At 40.7% G+C, this 20,519-nt stretch overlaps 1 protein-coding gene across 2 annotated transcripts in view; it reads right to left on the bottom strand.

Moving 5' to 3' along the window:
* Positions 1–20,122, bottom strand: part of slc38a10 (solute carrier family 38 member 10) — a 124,741-nt gene extending 104,619 nt beyond the window's left edge. For both annotated transcript variants that reach the window (XM_048554843.2, XM_048554844.2), the window contains exons 1-5: positions 18,954–20,122; positions 13,107–13,224; positions 10,704–10,749; positions 1,000–1,093; positions 60–203 (exon numbers count right to left, since the gene is read on the bottom strand). In XM_048554843.2, coding sequence (XP_048410800.1) covers positions 60–203; positions 1,000–1,093; positions 10,704–10,749; positions 13,107–13,224; positions 18,954–19,172 — 621 coding nt within the window. In that variant the 5' untranslated portion in view covers positions 19,173–20,122. The remainder of the gene's footprint in view (positions 1–59; positions 204–999; positions 1,094–10,703; positions 10,750–13,106; positions 13,225–18,953) is intronic.
* Positions 20,123–20,519: the final 397 nt, after the last annotated feature.

Genomic DNA, 20,519 nt, shown 5'->3' with positions numbered 1-20,519 from the left:
ATGAGAAATGAAGGACTTTGGAGAATTGGCAGTTGAATGTCAAAAAAAAGGGTACTCACTACAAACATGAAGAGTGTGTAGAATATAAGAGCCATAGCACTGAAGGACTGGATCGAGGCCATCATGTTTCTTTGCAAACTCAGTGGCAGCACTATAAATACAGAGACTGCAAACAGCAAGAACACTCGAAATCCTGGTGTTACCTAAATAAGAAAAAAAGTTAGTAAAACTTCAAAATGTTAGAATCCCATTGTGCCAACTGGTTGCAGCAGAAGTTCATTTCTTATAACAAGGTATGGCCCTGCAATAAACAGATTACACTAACTAAAAATATAAATCATTGGAGTAATAATATTCTAATTTAATCAGTGTTAAAACAAGGTCAGAACTAAACCACATGAATCTTGAAGGGTTTATGGTTGTCAGCTGAAACCCAAGATTGAATTGTAGTCTTGTAGTCATCGTTTACTTTCTTCTATAAAAAAAAATTCAGACTTGCTAAGGAGTACAATAACATCAGTTATAGGCAGCATCAAAAATATAATAAGTCTGTGAGAGGTTATTGTAAGGTCATCATAGAAGATTATTAATGTCAGAAAATTTTTTGATGTTTATTTGCACCCTAACATGACAATATTGCCACAAAGATCTTGCAGTTCATTTATATGCATGATTTTAGCATCCTTTAATTATAGCGCAGCTGAAGAGTTGAAATCAAAATGACAAAAACATGGAGGTACAGATCAAGTTTTCCCGAGTTTATGATCTGCATAACTCAGATTTCATATATTATTGAGCCATTTCAGGAAGCTCCCCTCCACCCCATTCCAATAAATGGATAGTATTCTTGTTAGCTAATTGTTTGGTATAACTAGATGATGTAAAATGTAGCATATTTTCTATGGCTGCGATAGTACAACTAGATAGTTACAATTGCGTACCACTCTTGAAAATAAACCTTTTTGATCTCAATTTATGCTGTATGCAAAATTCACTTACTTGAAGTCCAAGCAAATGAGCAAAGAAATTGGATCCTAAATCAGCAATAACGACGTAAAAAGCAATACAGGTACCCAACATCAAACCAATCAAGCTAGAAAGTAAACAGAAGTCCATAATTAATAGCCCGAAATAAAATGCAACCCTTATCGACCCCAAACCACAGCAAGCACCACCTCATATGATATAAAATCACACAGACCTTAAGGTCTGATCTTAAGTTTTGTCTTCCATCTGCAGGGTTTTGAAGATTATTTCAGTTGGAATGACAGCAGAAACCTTCAACAAATCCTCACTAAAATTAGCTAAATGGAAAAATACAAAAATAAAAGGATAGCGCTTAGCTCATACCCTTGGTCACAATTTAGAGACCTCTGGAGGAAAGTACTTGCAGTCAGACGTCACATAGGGTTTACAGGGCTATGGGGCAAGTTCAATTCAGGATACCTGTTCAACATGGATGAATTGGACCAAAGAGTCTGTTTCCATGCTGTATGACTTTGACAAAGCAGACTGCATTCAGTTACTGATTAACCTGTGAAAACTCACTATCAAGGTTGTTAATTTTTTTTCCAGGATATGTGCAAAGCAAACTAATCTTTAACAAAGGCATACAGGTTTACTGGCATCACGTGCTACAAAACCTGGGTGGATGGAGTTTAATGCTGGAAAGTATGAGCTCATGCACTTTGCTAGCAAGAATCAAAAAGCAGACAATTATGTACCAGACAGCAGAGGGATCTGTGTTGCCTTATGCATGAAGCAAAATTAGCATTCATGTACGGCAACATTTAAGGTGGCAAATGAAATTTTGGCCTTTATTACTATGGAGGTGAGAATTTAAAAATAGGGAGATCTTGTAATAAGTGAAGCCTTGGTGAACTGCACCTGAAGTAATGCATGCAGTTTAGGTCCCCACATTCGAGCAAGAATGTAACAGCGCTGAAGGCAGATCAAAAGGAATTTACGCTGCCAACTCCTTGAATGAAAGGTTCGAGTTATCCAGAACAACAGTTAAGAAACAGCAATATATTTCAAAGTCAGAACTGAACACAACTTGAAGGGAAATTTGCAAGTGGTGGTGCTGCTGCCACGCACCAGCTGCCTTTGTCCTTCAGAAATAGAGACTGTAGGTTTGGAAAATGATGTCAGAGAAACCTCCGCAAGTTACTGCAGTATACTTCCTAGATGATAACACTGCGATCATTGCGTATCAGTGGCAAAGAGTGTCAATGTTGACTATGCCGTAGATATACTGCTAATCAAATGGGATGCTTTGCCTTGGATGCCATCAAGCTTCTTCAGTGTTGTTGAAGCTGCATTTATTCAAGAAAGTGAAAATCATTCCACCACATGTGTGACGTGCACCTTGTGGAGGGTAGACAAGCAGAAGGGAGACGAGTGGTGAGTCACTTGCTCGAGAGCTTTTTGCCTCTGATCTGCTCTTGTAGACAGTTTTTTTGCTAACTGCTTCACTTTAGATTCTGATCATTGATAAGCCTCGGAACGTTCACAGTTGGGAGTTCTGTGATGGCAATGCTATTAAGAAATGAAGACAATGGTTAGATTCCCTCTTGCAGTAGATGTTCATTGCCTGGCACAATAGCTACTGGTCACTTATCAGCCCAACCTGTGTACTGTCCAGGTCCTGCTACATATGGACACGCACTGCCTCAACATCTGAGTTACAGCTTATTTATTCATTCCTCGGGATGCAGGTATCACTGGCTGGGCTCATTTATTGCCCATCCCTAATCAGTCAGAGGGCAGTTTAAAGTCAGCCACATTGTTGAGAGTCTGGTGATGCATGTATGCTGGAAAGGACAGGTTTCCTTTGCTAAAGGGCATTAGTAAACGCGATGGATTTTTCTAACAATCGATAATCATCACTAGACTGTTCTTTCCAGATTTTTGTTGAACTGAAATTCTATCTGCAGGATCTGACAAGATTTGAATCCAGGTTCAAAAACATTACCTAGGTCTCTGGATTAATAGTCTAGCAATAATGCCATCCTCACCGTTTGTTGAGCATTCTGCAATCAATGAATATCTGCAGTTCTAATCTTATGATTTGGAAGGTCTTTGACGAAGCAGCTGAAGATGTATGGGCCTAGGACACTGTCCTGAGCAACTACATCAATGATGATGATGTTGATATGATAGAATTGATAAGACTAATCAGAGAGTTTTCCCACTAGTACTGCTACGATTCCTATTGCTATGATTGTCACCATGCTTTGCTGTCAAGGGAAAATCACTCTAACTTCGATTCTGTAGTTTAGCTCTTTCACTCATTTTTGGTCAAGGGTGTAATGAAGTCAGAAGCCAAGTGGCCTGGCAAAATCCAAACTGAGCAGGTTTTCTTTTTCCAACTGCCACTTGATTGTATCGTCAATGACTTTTCTATCATATTGCAGATCGACAAGGTGGTAATTGCCCAGGTTAGATTTGTTCTGTCCTTTCTGACAGGACAATTTCCACATTGTTGAGCAGACGCCAGGTTTTTAAGAGAAGCTTAGCCAAGGGTGCAGGTAGTTCTGGAGATTGAATCTTCAGTATTAATACCAGAATGTAGTCAGGGCCCATTGTCTTTGCAGTATCCTGTCTCCAACTGTTTCTGATATCATGCAGAGCAAATTAAATTGTCTGAAGACCAATGTGATGGTAGGCACCTCACAAGGAAACTGAAACACATTATACCCATATGACATTTCTGGCTGGAACAATGGATGCAGATATGTTAGCCATGTCTTTTGCACTGATGTGCTGGGCTCCCACATTATTGGGGTTGGGAATATTTGTGAAAGCTTTCACCTCCTTTAATTGTCTATCACCAACCACAACTGTATGTGGCAGAAATGACAGTGTACGTCTGTTCATTTGGTTGTAGAATAGCCTTCGTCCTGCATGTTGCATGCTGCTGCTGGCATGAAAATAGTCCTGTCTTGTAGATTCCCCAGAGTGACTGCTTATTTTTAGATATGCCTGTTTCTGCCCTTCCTTCATTCTTCATCGATTCAGGGCTGATTTCTCCACTTGATTGTAATGGCATGAGATATGCCAGGCCATAGGCTATAGATCTAGGTTGAATACAATTCTGATGGCCAAGCCTCATGGACGTCCAGATTGTTAAATTTGTTCAAAATCTATCCCATGTACCAGGTGCTAGTGTGTTTTTCTTAACTAAATGGAAGAACTCTTCAATGTGAAGGCTGGACTATAATCCACAATGACTGTACAGTGGTCACTCCAATGCAGTCCCTGACAGACACAATCTTTGGTAGAAATATTAGGGAAGATAAGGCCAAGTAGATTGTTCTCTCAATCTGCCACAGACTCAGTTTAGGAGTTCATCCTTTAGGATTTGGTCAGTCATGCTGTCGTCCACTCTTCTTGATAAACAATGAGATCCCTACCCAGAGTATATTCTGTGTCCTTCCCACCCTCAGATTTTCCTCCAAAATGGCAGACTTCCTTCCCTAAAGGACATTAATGAACCAGTTGGGTTTCTACAACAATCATGTCGTTGTCATTAGGCTAGTTTAGAATTCCAGATTTTAATTCAAATTTCACCATTTGCCATGCTAGGATTTGAACTCATGTTGCCAGAACATTTGATTGGGATTCCAGATTACTCATCCAGTGAGAATAACACTACTCCACCACTTCTCAAAAACTATTTAAAACAAATGAAATACATCTGAGGATACAGGCAAGAGTAGTAGCGCACTTAGATAATCCAAAAGGTCACTACTTCTGTTTAGAGACATCTCAAATTCTCAGACCTCTCCAGAAACAGATTCACAGTTATAATGTACAACTTCAAAACCAAAAGATGAAGACATCCACGGGAGATAATTTCAACATTAAGGGAACAGAAAAGTCAAATCACCAATCAAACAGTCAAGTCAGCTTCGCAGCAATATGTTTATGTCGCAATGTAAAAGCAGGCCAGTGAACAGTTACAGAGCAATTTGAAACAGCTTTTTGGGAAGCCTCTCAAATTTTCAGAGTGCTGTATTTTAACTGAAGATGCAAAAAAGATGCCAAGCAGTAGAGACCTGTCCTTTCAGTCCAAGTCAATTACACTCTAATTACTGAAGAAAGGAAGTCTATAATTAGTGAAGAACGTTGCTCCACAATTATTCGGCTGCATGGATTAGTTGTCAAGACTGAAATATTACAGCTTAAATTGTAAACGACCTCTGGAGTAATGTGATCAACATTTTAATAAGATACAAGTGTTAACCCTTAACAGTCTAAGTTTGAAGCACTTTTGATTTTATGTCCCTTAATATCTTACGCTTATGTTATTTACTTATTTTGTTCCTTCTTGTCTGTGGAGCACACAGGGATTTTTTTTTAAGGGAGGTGGCGGCCTAGTGGTATTATCCTTAAACTATTAATCCAGAAACTCAATATTCTAGGGACCTAGATACAAATCCTGCTACGGCAGATAGCGGACCTTGAATTCAATAAAAAATAATCTGGAATTTGAATTCAATAAAACAAAAAGCTGAATTAAGAACCTACTGATGATCATGGAACAATTGCTGATTGCCAGAAAAACCCATCTAGCTCACTAATGCCCTCAGGGAAAGAAATCTGCCATCCTTATCTGGTGTGGCCTGTGTGTGCTTCCAGGTCTACAATAATGTGGTTGTCTCTCAACTGCCTTCTGAAAAGGACTACAAGCCACCCAGTTGTATCAATTGCCATGAAGTCCCAATAAAGAAATGACAGTGGGAGACCAAGGCACCAGAAAAGACAGCGGCAGAAGCAGCCCTGCCAACTGTGCAAAATCCTCCTTACTAACTTCTGGGGGCTAGTGCCTACATTGGGAGAGCTGCCTAATAGGCTAGTCAAGCAATCGCCTGACACTGTCTATAAGGTATGATTCTGTGAGTATGATCGTGTCTCAGACACCACCATCACCATCCCTGGATATGTCCTGTCCCACCAGCAGGACAGACCCAGCAGAGGTGGCAGAACAGAAGTATACAGTTGGGAGGGAGTTGCACTGAGAGCCCTCAACATTGACTCCAGGCCCCCATTAGGTTTCATGACTTCATGTTAAACATGGGCAAGGAAATCTTTCACTGCTTACCATGTATGTCCTCCCTCGGCTGATTAGTCAGGATTCCTCCATATTGAGCATCATGTGGCAGAAGCATTGAGGATGGCAATGATACAAATTTACTCAAGGCAGAAGCACCACTGATTGAGTCCCAAACGATACAGCAGATAGACTGGCTCTGCAGTAGATGTGAGGAAACCAACAAGAGGGAAAAACACACTTGACCTTATCCTCACTAATCTGTTGGCTCAGATGCATCTATCCATAACAGTATTCACAACAGTGACCACCACACAATCCTGTGGAAATGAAGTCTTGCTTCATATTGAGGACAACCTCCATCGTGTTGTGTGGCACTATTACTGTGCTAATTGGGACAGATATCAAAGAAGTCAGAGCGCTGTGGGTCATCAACAGAAGTGTACTCCAGCACAATCTGTAATCTCACAGCCTGGCATATCCCCCCACTCAACCATTACCCATCAAGGAGATCAACTTGGTTCAATGGGAAGCGCAAGAGGGCTTACCAGGAATAGCCTCGTGCATACCAAAAAATGAGGTATCAATCTGGTGAAGCGACCAAACAGGGCTGCTTGCATGCTAATCAGCAGAAACAGCAAGCGTTAGATTAGAGCTAAGCAATCCCACATCCAACAGTTCAGATCCAAGTTCCATGTCCTGCCACATCCAGTCATGAATGGTGGTGGACATTTAAACAACCCATTTGAGGCGGCAGCTCCAGTAATATTCTGAGATGAATCAGCCCACGCTTCAGTAGAAAATATAAGGCTGAAGCACTCACACCAATCTTCAGCCAGAAGTGCCCAGTGAATGATCCAACTTGGCCTCCTCTAGTGGTCCCCACCATCACAGATACCATTCTTCAGCCTATTTGATTTACTTGATGTCACATCAAGAAATGGTTGGCGGATCCGGATACTGCAAAGGCTACCAGGTCCTGACAATACTCCAACATAAGTACCGAAGACTTGTTCTCCAGAACTCACCACTCCCCTAGCCAAGCCCTTTCAGTAAAGGCACAACACTGGCATCTACGCGACAATGTGAAAAATTGCCTGTACACAAAAAGCAGGAGAATCCACCACAGCCAATTACTATCCCATCAGTATACTCCTGGTCATCAGTAACATGATGGAATAGGTCTTAACAGTGTTATGAAGCAGCATCTGCTCAGCAATAGCCAACTTAATGATGCAGAATTTCAGTTTCGTTGGGTCCACTCAGCTCCCAACCTCACTACAGCCTTGGCTCAAACATGGACGAAAAGAGCTGAATTACAGAGGTAAGAATGACAGCAGTTGACATCAAGGCTGCATTCGACCAAGCATGCAGCTTGGAATCCTAGCAAATCAAGAATTGAGGGAAAACCCTCCACTATTTGGAGTCATACCCTGTGCAAAGGGTGATACTTGTGGTTGTTGGAGGTTAGTCATCTCAGCTCCAGGACATCGCTGCACAAGTTCCTCAGGGGAGTGTCCTAGGTCCAATCATCTTCAGCTGCTTCAATGACCATCCCCCCACAAGGTCAGAATAAGGGACATTTGCCAAGCATTGTACAATGTTCAGCAGTAATTAAGACTTCTCATATACTGAAGCAGCCCGTGTTCAAATGCAACAAGATGTGAATAACATCCAGGCTTGGGCTGACAAGTGGCAAGTAATATCTGCAGCACAAAAATGCCAGGCAATGACCATCTCCAATAAGAGACAACCTAATCACTGCACCTGGACATTCAATAGTGTTACCACCACTCAATACCACACTATCAACATCCCATTGTTAGCACTGGCCAGAAACTCAACTGGACTTGTCACAAACACAGCGGCTAGGAATACTACAGCAAGTAACTCAGCTCCTGGTTACCCAAAGCCTGTCCATCATCTACAAGGCACAAGTCAGGAGTATGATGAAATGCTTACTACTGTTCTAGATGGGGTTAGCTTCATCAAAATCCAAGAAGCTTGACACCATCCAGTACAAAGCAGTTTGCTTGATAGACACCACATCCACAAACACCCATTCCCTTCACCACTGAGACTCAGTAATACACACTGCTGTTATCTAGAAGATGCACCGCAGAAATTTGCCGAAAATTCTGAGACAGCACCTTCCAAGCCCACGGGCACTTCCATTTAGAAAAGGCAACAGATGCAGATACACTGGGACATCACCACCTTTCTCTCCTAGCCAGAAGAGTCAAATCCTGGTACCCCCTCCCCAAGGGCCATTGTGAGCTAACCGATGGCATGTGGACTGCAGCGGTTCAAAAAAAGCACTTACTACCATTCTCTGAACTGCAACTAAGGACAGGCAGAAAATGCTGGCCAGCGTCCCCCACATCACACCAAGAACAAAAAAAACTTACATAAGAGATAAGCTACCAGCGTTAATAGGAAGCCACTGACATTTTCTCCAGATTTTAAGACACTGCTTCTAGTTTCTCCCTGTAAGGAGATCTGTTACGGTAAGTCATGCTGATCTACAATCATACTGCTATTTTGTATTCAACTGCAATTAGGCCAACACTGCAACCTGCTCCACCACCGCGCCCCCACCCCACCCCCAACCTCCTTTCCACTGCCATTTGCCTTTCCCTCCAAGAGATTTCTGTGGTTTTTCATCTCTGATCAAACAGCTGAAAAAATAATAATGTTTTCTGAATATCAATTCAGGGAGAATGATGGCCTAATGGTATTATCGTTAGGCTGTCGATCCAGAATCCCAGGTAACGTTCGGTGGGGTGTTTGGGTTCAGATCCCATCATGGCAGGTGATAGAATTTTAATTCAAATAAAAAAAAGTCTGCAATTAAGGTCTGATGATGCATCCATTGTCATTTGTTGGGAAAACCCATCTGCATCACTAACGTCCTTTAGGGAGCAAAACTGCCACCTTTAAGTGGTCTGGCCTACATGTGGCTCCAGGCCCACAACATGATTGACAATTAACTGCCCTCTGGACAATTAGGAATGGGCAATAAATGCCGGCCTCACCCACGATGCCTTCATCTCATTCAGATTTTTTAAAATTCATTCAAGACAACCAAAAAAGTACACTAAAAAGCACACTGTACCACCTACACAAATATCCAGGAAAGGTTAAAACAAGAGAAAAAGCAACTTGGATCAAAACAGGAAAAGTATTCACAGTAATTCCCCTCCAGTCTCTGAAGGCAATCAAAGACATTCCAGGAGACCACAGTGACAGGATAGCACATCCCACAATTAAATTATCTTCTAAATGTAGTTACTTGGCCACTCAAGTACCATTTATAGGCTGTCTTGGCTTATCTTCCATTCTCTACCCTCAAATGTAACTTCATCCAAAACTCTGCTGCCTCTATCATAATCTTTAAAAATAAAATTATTTCATTCATCACCCCTGCTTTACAACCTATATTGGCTTCTGGTCTGCCAAAGCTTCCAACTTAAAGCTCTCATCATTATTTTACTCCTTACATGGTCTTGCCCATCTCTAGTCCAACATCTAAACTTCAAACATATCCAAGAAATCTGCAGCCCTCTGCAGTATCTCTGGGATTTGGAGATTCCTTTGCTGTCTTCATCACACTACTTGCCTTCAGTTAATGGAGCATTAGCTATGGAATTCTTTCTCGAGATGTCTCCATGCTTAGCTACTTTAAGGCCCTTCACGATACCTCTGATCAAATTTTTAATTAACATTATTAATTTCTGCTCATTTTTGCCTGAGCTTTTATGAAGAGTCTTGAAACATTGGTCCGTGTTACAGGCTGTTTGCACAGGTTTTTGTTGTTGAATACATCCAGCTCCATTTTGAATGCTTCCAGAAAATCTGGAATCACTGCAGTTCTAAAAACGGTCACTCTTGCAGCGCAAAGTACTTCTTAGCATATAATCTAATTCTATCTTCAGTAATTTATAATTTCAGATCCTCCACAGCTTTAAACTGAGGGGTGAAAGATATAGGACAGATGTCAGAGGTAGTTTCTTTACTCAGAGTAGTAAGGGAATGGAACGCTTTGCCTGCAACAGTAATAGATTCGCCAACTTTAAGTACATTTAAGTCGTCATTGGACAAGCATATGGACGTACATGGAATAGTGTAGGTTCATGTGGTTTCAATGACTCATGCATCAGAACATACAGGTCTACTTCCCATACAGCAGCCTCAAGCAGGATACCAGCACTAAGTTCAAATGGTTGACATTATCCCTATCCAAGTACATTATACTGCTTTTATTCATCACACAGTAAAAGACAAATATGAAAACACAAGCCAATTGCCCCACATCCAATCCAAAATCTGAACATTAACCCAATGACACTCAGCCTTTCTCTCTTATAATTCCCAAACATCAGTTCAAGTTTAGAGCACTATGGACAAATGTAAAAGACAGATTTTCCAAGTGGAACTCATGCAAAAGACTTCCTTTAAAGAGACAATTAGCAGAAGGTAAGGACTTATATGTCAATCATCTCTTTGGTTCAATGTTAAACAGAACTCCTGCTAAGTGTGGCTAGTTATCTAGGTTTTATGACAGCTTTAAACTATAGAGCAAATATGCTTAATGAAAGAATATCATTGCTTAAAAAAAACAACCTTGAATTGTGGAATTCAAGCTTACCTGGTCTCAACCAGCATTTTGCCTGCTTTTCCATAGGCATGAAAAGCTAAAAATTAGAAGCAACCGATTAGAACAGCACAACAGTACAGGCATTTAGAATAGATTTGAACTTACTTTCTATTATTTTCAAGATAAAGTGTTATATAGCAAGTGAGACATGACTAAAAGCATTTTAATATGTACAAATCCACAAAGTGCACAATTAAGCATTGTTGCATTTACTATTCAATGGTGAGCATCAGCTTCTACAATTGCCAAATACCATTTAATGGTTAGTGTAATTCCACAGGGATGCATTATTGTTAATTGGTTCTCCCGGCTGCAAATAATATTCAAGTGTTTGTTTCAAAATATTATTTCAAGGCCACGGTGAAGAATTCTACCTACAAATATCTATAAGCAATGGTACTTCCTCACAGAATACATTTTCCTAATAAATTCTAAAACACAAATATAAATTATGATATGGACACTAGTCAGCAGAATATTCTATAGAATATTCTATTCTATTGTCAGATCAGCTATCAAGTTCACTAACACAAGACTGATGGTTTCTGAGAGATATCAGGACACCTAATATGTTGGTAAAGTACTCGTACATTTTGTATACTCAACTGCAATAACCATTCTTGCCTACATCAGGCATGGATTAACATAATGGTCAAACCATGAATTCAGAATCTACTACTTTAAATAAAATAGCAGGGAAGTTGAAATTCTCAGCTTGCTGACCACACATTATGAAGATTGCAACGTCTTCTCAAAAGCTCAATAGGACATGCCACCTACTGTTGCATGATGTTTATATTGCAACCATATTCAGTCAATGTTACAGATATCAACAGCTATACGATCTAAATTGTGAAATTCTCAGTGGAGTGCAGCAAGAAAGAATTAAAGTGGTCAGTGGAAAGGAAATTATTATATCAAGAAAACTCTATGCGTAAAGATCTATTAGAGATAGCATGCCCCTGTGGAATTACCTATCCTTAAAGAACATACACAGATGTCTAGAAATAGAAATTGCTGGTGGAAAAAGGTCACAAAAATAGAAATCACGACTTAGGATTATTTTACACACACGCATATGCACAGGCTGGATAAAATGGTCAGGTAGAACATGTTATGTTTACATCTTTTCTCTCACCCCTCCTGTAAAGTCCCAATTTACAATCGTTTTCCCAAGTACCATTATGATTTCTTCAAAAATTAATCCACGTGTTCTCCCATTAACCTTCATGCCCACTGGCTTATCTATTCAATCACCTGAGCTTTCTGCATTTCCCCTTCTCTAGTTTTATCATCCTCGCTTAGGTGCAGCCTGCCACAAAAACTCACTTCTACCCTGTCAAGAATTTATCATCTTCGAATGATATTTTCTCTGACTGTGGCTATCTTGGGCTACCAGCTAAATTTAATCCTAACAGAACAATGCTCCATGACTTACAGCCATATTCCCTTAGTCCTTACCAAATTTCCTCATTCAACTTCCCACCCCATTCCTTTGCTAAATCCTGCTTTCCCTCATTGGTGATCACCATCATAAATGGCTTTCTTTACATTAGCACTGTTGTCAGCCCCCATCAAAATAGCCGTGAAATCTAGCTCCATCTCCTCTTCAAATAATTTCTTCAGTCTACTGAGCTCAGTATTCAGCTCTCCAAAACAATCTTTCCTACCTGCTTCCCCACCCCTGTTTTTAAGAAACTTCTTCATAATAAAAAGAGAAAGCGTCAAACCTTCTTTTTCCAAAATTCTGTTCAATTCCTCTGCACCTTCATACGTGCAATAAATGAAAGCTTATATTCTATCTGGATTGATCATTCATTTTACCAGCAAGACAAAGACAGAGTAAATCCATAACTATTAAATTTCTGCAGCATTTAGTAGGGGAGAGAGAAAACGAAGATTAAAGCAGAGAACATTAAGGAGGATGCAATGGATTATATCTGGTGAAACAGTTTTGATCACAAACAATCCAATACCCATTCAGAACAAACATATCTTCCAGCTACTGAAGTCAAATGAAAGGCAATTCAATACTTGTACTCGTAACATGTTATTAAAAAGTAGAATAGAACAAAAATTGCGAGATTACTCACGCCCTTAATATTCTATGGGTCAACATCAGAATAAAATTGTGAAATGGAATCAATTATGACACCTCACCGTCTGGACAATTAATAATTTGAAATGAGTTGATTTGAGAAACCAGACGTTTAGATAAATGGGCAACAGTTCAAGACAGCATTGGGCAGAGCTATGATATTTCTTTACAGTAAGTTAGGCAGCTGAAAGCAAACCAGTAACAAATAGGAACTTGCCAACATGTAATGGTGCAAAGGGTATTTTCAACATTTATAAACAAGCGTCTATCATTAGCAGTCCCAGAAAATATCCTACCAAGGCCCGGGTATGTCCTGCGCTTGCTGGTGTTTGCTGCCTTCACTAGAAACATGCAGGACTGATGAGTCATCCAGGAACAGAAGAGGAGCAGGACAACACCAAATGCAATTCCACACTGCAGGGTAAAAGAAAAATCAGGAGATAAGTTATCCACAGTAATTTGAAAGCAGCAGCAAGAAATGGGCCACAAACCAATCGATTCCAAAGGATATGCATTTGCAGTTTCAAAAGTGCCCATCAATAATTCAGTCCAGTGAAACTACCTGTGGTACAGATCTGATTCAGAAATTATCCCGGCTAGACCAAAAATTACTCACTGTCAGTATTTGATAGAAATGTTAAACCGTAAATTGGAATAAGAGTTCAAAGTGACTTTGAATTCAGTTTACCAAAATACCCCCAAAAAAAACACTAATGTAATTCTAGAACCTTTGTTTTCCTGAAGAAGGGTCCCGACCCAAAACCTCAAGCTTTCCTGCTCCTCTGATGCTGCTTGGCCTGCTGTGTTCATTCTGCCTCACACCGTGTTATCTCAGATTCTCCAGCGTCAGCAGTTCCTACTTTCTCTAAAACCATTCGTTGTGTTAATTCCCTATTTATCAAAGATAGAACCATTTCAGAGCTCTGAAGGCAGTTATCCCATTTGCAAGTTGCCCAGGTCTAGGTAAGAGTTCCATACTCAGGATTATGGACAAATTTCCAGTAGAGATGGTGGAGCAGCTTGACTTTTGCAGAACAGCACTCCTTCAGGAAAAGTGGCTTAAACACACAAGGAACCAATAGAAAACTTAAGCAAAGGAGTTGTTGACGTGAAGAAACTAGATGATCTTACCTTGAGTTGATCACTGCAACAATATTACTTAGCAAAACGCAAAGGAATAAATGGAGCAAACACAACTTAGGCCACAATTCCACCACCTTATGGTAAGTCTGTGTTTTCAGAGATTCAAGGCAGGATGAAGCAAATGTGCCATGAGCACAGATAAAATTCTAAAGTGGAAGGGTTCATTCATGATCTTTTCTTTCTTGCACTAGCAGTCATAATGCACCAACTCACAGAACTCCAACTGGCTAGGTTGTGCCCCCTCAAGGAGTTGCTACAGTCCTTCCCGTCTGAGTAAACTCATTAGCAAACCAAAAAGTGGAACCAATATTTGAACTTGTTTTTGAACTTTGGCTCATCCAATGCTTTTGCTTCTATAACAGCAACCATAATGTTTTAAAGCCAAAATCAAGGCAAACAACTTTAGGCCTTCCAGATATGAACCTACACTCCTACATTTCGTACCCAAACAATATATTATGAGATACATCCAAGTTGCAGACTTATGCTAGGTCTATTGGGCCATTGAGAACACATGTATATTTCTGGGCCTGCGTTACTGACAAAGCAGTATGCACAGGAAGAGTATTTTAAAACAAAAAACCTACTTTTGTAAATTGTGCAATTCATCCATGGAATGCATCATCAGCCTGTCCCTATTATCTTTTCCTTGAGTTTGCACAAAAATGACCCAAGTGTAATTTGAATCAGCTGTGTAAACACTTTAAAGTTTTGAGAAAATTTGTTGCTCAGTTGTGGATGCGGTTGTATACATGCCTGCCGAGCTGGTGTCTTTCATAGCAGTGACGAAACATCTGCAAGGTAACATCGTCAGTGCACCTCTGGTGAAGCACTGGTGTTCTGTCCTGCTGTTATTTATATGTCCCAGTTTGCTGGTGTAGTTGGCATTACTTCTGGCTCTGTTTTTTAGTGGTTTGTATATTGGGTCCAGTTGAATGTGTTTATTGATGGAGTCCTGGATGGAATGCCAGGTCTCCAGGAATTTCCTGGCATGCCTCTGTTTCGCTTGTGCTATTATGGATGTGTTGTCCCAGTTGAATTCGTGCCCTTCTTTGTCCATCTGCATTGAGATAATTAAGAATTGGTCGGGTCTCTTGGTGGCTAGTTGGTGTTCATGCGTCCTTATTGTCAGTTTTCTTCCAGTTTGGCCTACATGATGTTTCTCACTGGCCTTGCACGGTATTTTGTATTTTACATTAGTCTGATTGTGGGTATGGAATCATTTACATTTGTCAGTAGCTGTCACAGGGTAATTGTTGGTTTAAGGGCAACCCTGATACCTAGAGGTCTGAGCAGTCTCATGGTCATCCCTGATGTACGGTTGGGTGGCTCGTGAGTCTGGCTATTTGGTGTCTTCTGGTTGTGGTCTGTCATGGAGGAAACTGCAGATTGTGCTTTTTGAGTATCCATTCCCTTTTAAAACTCCACATAAGTGCTCCGGAGTCAGACACACTAGTCATCCTGCCATTTATCAGGGACATATCAGAAATGACCACAAAACTACTCAGACCCCTAGGTAGCACTAGCCCATAAACCAACAACCACAAAACAATAGCTACTGATGAATGTAAAAGATCCAAAACTCTCAACCAATAAATTTAACATAATATACAAAATACCATGCAAGGACTGTGAGAAACATTACATAGGCCAAACCAGAGGAAAACTGACAATAAGGATACGTGAACACCAACTAGCCACCAAGAGACATGACCAATTCTCAATTATCTCAATACAGACGGACAAAGAAGGGCACGAATTCAACTGGGACAACACATCCAAAATAGCACAAGCCAAACACAGACATGCCAGGAAATTCCTGGAGGCCTAGCATTCCAACTGGAACTCCATCAGCTAACACGTTGAACTGAACCCAACATACAAGCCAATGAAAAACAGAACCAGAAGTAATGCCAACCATTCCAGCAAACCAAGACATATAAATAACAAACGGGACAGAAAACCAACACTTCACTGGAGGTGCACTGACGATGTTACCCCTCAGGGTGACAAAACATTTGCAATCAAACACACTGGCTCAGCTAGCAAGTGTACAACTTCATGTAAATAGTTGCCACTGTAAGACAACAAGTTGGAGGCTAGGAAATCTCTAGTGGGTAATTCTCCAGCTGATTCCCTAAATACTGTACATTATCTGTCCAGATGATGGTTCCAAGAATCATTCTGCCTTTCAGGTCTGTGCAAAATCAGGGAAAACGCTAAAAGTCCAAGAATGAGGTTGAGGGAGGCTGATGCTCAAATTTAAATCAACTTGGCACAGAACAGCCCTGCTGACATCTTCTGAGGAAGGGTCACCAGACCTGAAATGTTAACAGATTTTTTTTCTTCACAAATGCTGCCAGACCTGCTGAGCTTTTCCAACAACCTTGTTATGGTGGTGACATCTTCCAACATGACTGCTGGGAATTTAAAATGCTCATCATTTGCATTGATTCACTTGTCACCAAGTCACACTTATTGACAATCGTAAAGTAGATATCTCTGAAATCGCCATTAGGCGTGTATAGAAACACCTACTGCATTTGGGGGTTAAAAGTTGCTGATAAAACGTAGGCTAGGAAAGTTTAGGGCAATCAACATCTAACTGCTTTGATAGATAAACATCAGATTGTTGTTTTTTCACAAAATAAGTGTACTATAAAACAAAAACTCTGCCCACATTTCAGAAGAACAATTCTTTTCTGTAAATCAGAGAACTGTGTATTATTTTTCAGCAAGTGTCCCTTTTTTGTCATATGAACTGAAGCCAGGTGGCAAGAGAGTAGTAATAATGCCAGATATACCTACAGTAACCAAAAAAAGCTGTCAATAACGGCAACAACCTCGGATCCATTATGAATGCGCACGCTGGCTGCAATAGTGGCCTGTAATATGATCTGAGTATATAAACTGTGACAGCAGTTGTTCTCGAAACCACGAGTATATTCCCATGGAGTCATTATTCAAAACTATTGATACTCATGGAAATTTTCTCTAATTAACTTTGGATTATTTCTTGATAAGTCAGTGCTAGTGGAAACACGTAATCAATGCAACTTGTGGTTAGTTATGGAGAGGTACAGCGCAGAAACAGACCCTTTGGTTCAACTCTGCCATGCCAACCAGATATCCTAATCTGATCTACTCCCATTTGCCAGTGTTCGGCTCAAATGCACTTGCAGCCCTGGGTGTCTGTCTGGCACAGTCCCGAGGACCTTACTATTAAATGTATAAGTCCTGCCCTGATTTGTCTTACCAAATTGCAACACCTCACATTTATCTAAAAATTAAACTCCATTTGCCATTCTTCTGCCAAAACGATCAAGATCTCTTTGTAATCTTTGACAATCACCTTGACTGTCCAACATAGCACCAATTTTGGTGCCACCTGCAAACTTATAACCACACCTCCTATATTCACATCCAAATCATTTCTGTAAGTGTCAAAAAGCAGTGGACCCAGCAGTGATCCTTACAGCATATTTCTGGTCACAGTCCTCCAGTCTGAAAAACAATCTTCCACCACCACCTTCTGTCTTATATCTTCAAGTGAATTTTGTATCCAATTGGCTAGCTTTCTCCCAGATTCCATGTGATCTCACCTTGCTAATTTGTCTACCATGCAGTACCTTGACATGGTGCAACTTTAGTTATGTGAAACTGAGTTTCAGATAAAATGGAGTCTCGTGCAGCATAGAGGACGGGAGACCAGCAGAATTTCAAATGATTGTGTGGAAATAATAAAAGCAGAAAATGAAGGAATTGGCATTGGATGAATTAAGGTAGTGACAAGCATATGTTACAGAGGTGCAAGTAGGCAGCTTTGTAGTGGAGACAACTGGTCATCAGAAGTTTGGCTCAGTCAAAAAGGACACAAAGATTAGTGAGGACACCCAGGGCACTGATAGTTTTTAATCACACCAGTTGCACAAGATGATAAAATATCAAACCAAAGCTGCATTTATGACAGATAATAACACCAACGAGCAACTTCAAGGTTCCAATTTAATTTAGGGATTCAGATGATGTCAAAACACAAGAAGTCAGCTGTTTATAGCTAGTGAACCTTCAGATTCCTTTCTTGATAACTGTAGAGACTCAAAACAGCTTTCAATTTTATTTCATTTTCCAAGGAGCATTTGTAAAGCTGTAAGCTGATCTCATGGCAGAGGTATAGAGGAATGTATATAATACTTCCCTAGCACATTTCAATCTCATCAGAAATGATCCAAAGTATCTTAGGTGCAATGAATTCCTATGAAAGACAGTCACTTTCATGCAGGTGAATACAGGACTTTTTTTTGCAAGTCTCCTAAAAAAAGCTTAAAAAAAACTGTGAACTTCATGCTGGCAGTGAGAATGCATCAGCCAGGCGACCTCAGAACTTACTGTTCTTTTATAAAATAGTGCTATGAAACCTTTAGCATTCAAGTGAATCACTCGAATGAACCAGATTTTGCCCCCTATTGAGATCACATAGCACTTCTTGCAATCCTGTGCTCCCCCAGTGTTACACAAATGTCTACAGAGCTTTTTTTCCCCCCATCAAATTCTGGAGTGGAGTATTAATGCACAACCTCCTAATTCACAGTAAAAGAACATCCTATGAAGTGAATTAAATTGACAGTTAAACTGGTCAAGATTAAAAGACAAATATGGATGAATAAGAAGTTTCAGCACACCTTTTATTTTCAAAAATCTACAGTAGGAACATGGAACATTAAAGATAATACTCTGCAAGAATACCTTACTTGGTCAGTATTGCACTGATATTTCAATCTCAAAAAACGTGTTTACTTCCAGACGTGGAGTTTGAAACCATGGCCTTATGACTAAAGGTACAATATGCCAGTGAGTCAAACTGAAACGTATGGTTGCCACATTCGTTTAAAATTAAAACATCCACAGGGAGGTACACATTTTATCCTTGTAAAAAGACTTTCGACACTTAACGCTGCTTTGCATTAGAAACATCTGTAGCCTAGGACATCTTCACTAACCTGTTTGAGGCAGAACGGCATGGTGAGCACACTCACTCCCACGATACTGTTCACCACATTCATGATGAGGCCCCAGTTTGAAGTAGCCATGTTTAAACAGATTTTGTTTTGAAAAAAGGTATCGCAGAATCTCAAAATGTGGTTACAAGACGTGAGACTTCTTGGCTTGTTTCTTTTCGACGTTTGAGAATTGACAGTCAACGAACAACAGATATACATAAAGAGGAAGCAGCTGCCTACTGAATACTTTAGAAAACTAAGTATCGAACATTATGTTCCAAACCACATCTTGACATTTCCGAACAAAAAACTGATCCTTCTAGTTTGAACGTTACTGTAATTTTTTAAAAATTCTACAGGGGCTTGGAAGGAAGAAAAAAACAAACTGGAGTGCGAGGAATATAATAGTATCCTACCACACAAAGCTCTCCTGGGACGCAATCGATTAAGTGATCAAACAGTATAAATTATATATAGCAAAGGAAATTTACTAGGTCAAGTACAATGAAATAAGGCAGATAAAGCTGGATGAGAGAATGGGAACATTAGTTTGAAAATCGAAAGCTTATTAAGAGCTAAAACACAAAACAAACAGCGCCCAAAAGAGGGTTCTGAAAATTCTGCGTGCAGTGATAAAGAAAAACAAAAGGAAAAGGAAACAAATCAAAGCCTGCCTGCAGATAAAAGGATGAAGGATGCAGCAAGCGGAACAAGGTGTGGAATGGGATGCAAAATAAATTCAAACAAGCGGGTGTTGAGGGAGTGAGGGAGAAAGTGGAGCAGCTTAAGGAGGTGGAGGGGAAGCACCAGGACCGTGACGTGGCGAATCCTCCAGTAGCAACTTCAGCAGGGAGGGCTTGCTGCAGCTCCTGGCGGGGGGACAACTCTCACTCCCCGTCCAGCCTGTCCGGCCGGCCGCCAGCTCTCAAAACCAGACTCTCCGCTGACCACCACCACTCCCGACCCCAAAATTAAAACTAACAACCCGCCCCCTGTCGCCAACTTCTTGCCGTCGCAGGGGTTAAGGATGTCACAGGCTGAGCACCCACTTGCTGCACCAAAAACTTGCTTTTCTTCTTCCCCCGTTGCCCTCCCCCCAAAACACATATTCACCAGCCCGTCTCCAGAAGTGTCCGACTTAACGACAAGTGTGCCGCTGATGAACAGATCGCCTCTTGCTTCCGTCCTCCAAGTGCAGCGCCGCCCCTCAGGTTGGGAGGTCCCACGACACCTGCGGGACTGCTGAAAGCCGGACTGTCTGTGGCTGCGAACCGGAGTGGAGAATGCTGCAGAAACCCAGCAGGAGGAACAGTGTTAAGGTTTCGAGTCTGATATGATTTTTGTATAAAGCAAAGGTCTGTCGGATGCTGGAGATCTGAAACAAGCAGAAATTTCTGGAGAAGCTCAGCGGGTCTGGCAGCATCTGTAGAGAGAGAAGCCGCGGTGGTGTTTCGATTGAGCCTTCTTCACTGCCTCGAAATGATAATGCTGTTCTCTCTCCGCAGATGCTGCTAGACCCACTGAGTTTCTCCAGCAATTTCTAGTCTTGTTTGTTTCGGATTTCGT

Source organism: Stegostoma tigrinum, chromosome 22 (assembly GCF_030684315.1).
Source record: "Stegostoma tigrinum isolate sSteTig4 chromosome 22, sSteTig4.hap1, whole genome shotgun sequence".
In the NCBI taxonomy this organism is placed as follows: Eukaryota; Metazoa; Chordata; class Chondrichthyes; order Orectolobiformes; family Stegostomatidae; genus Stegostoma; species Stegostoma tigrinum.
Note: the sequence above shows the minus strand (reverse complement) of the source record. Positions and strands in the feature narration are given on the sequence as shown.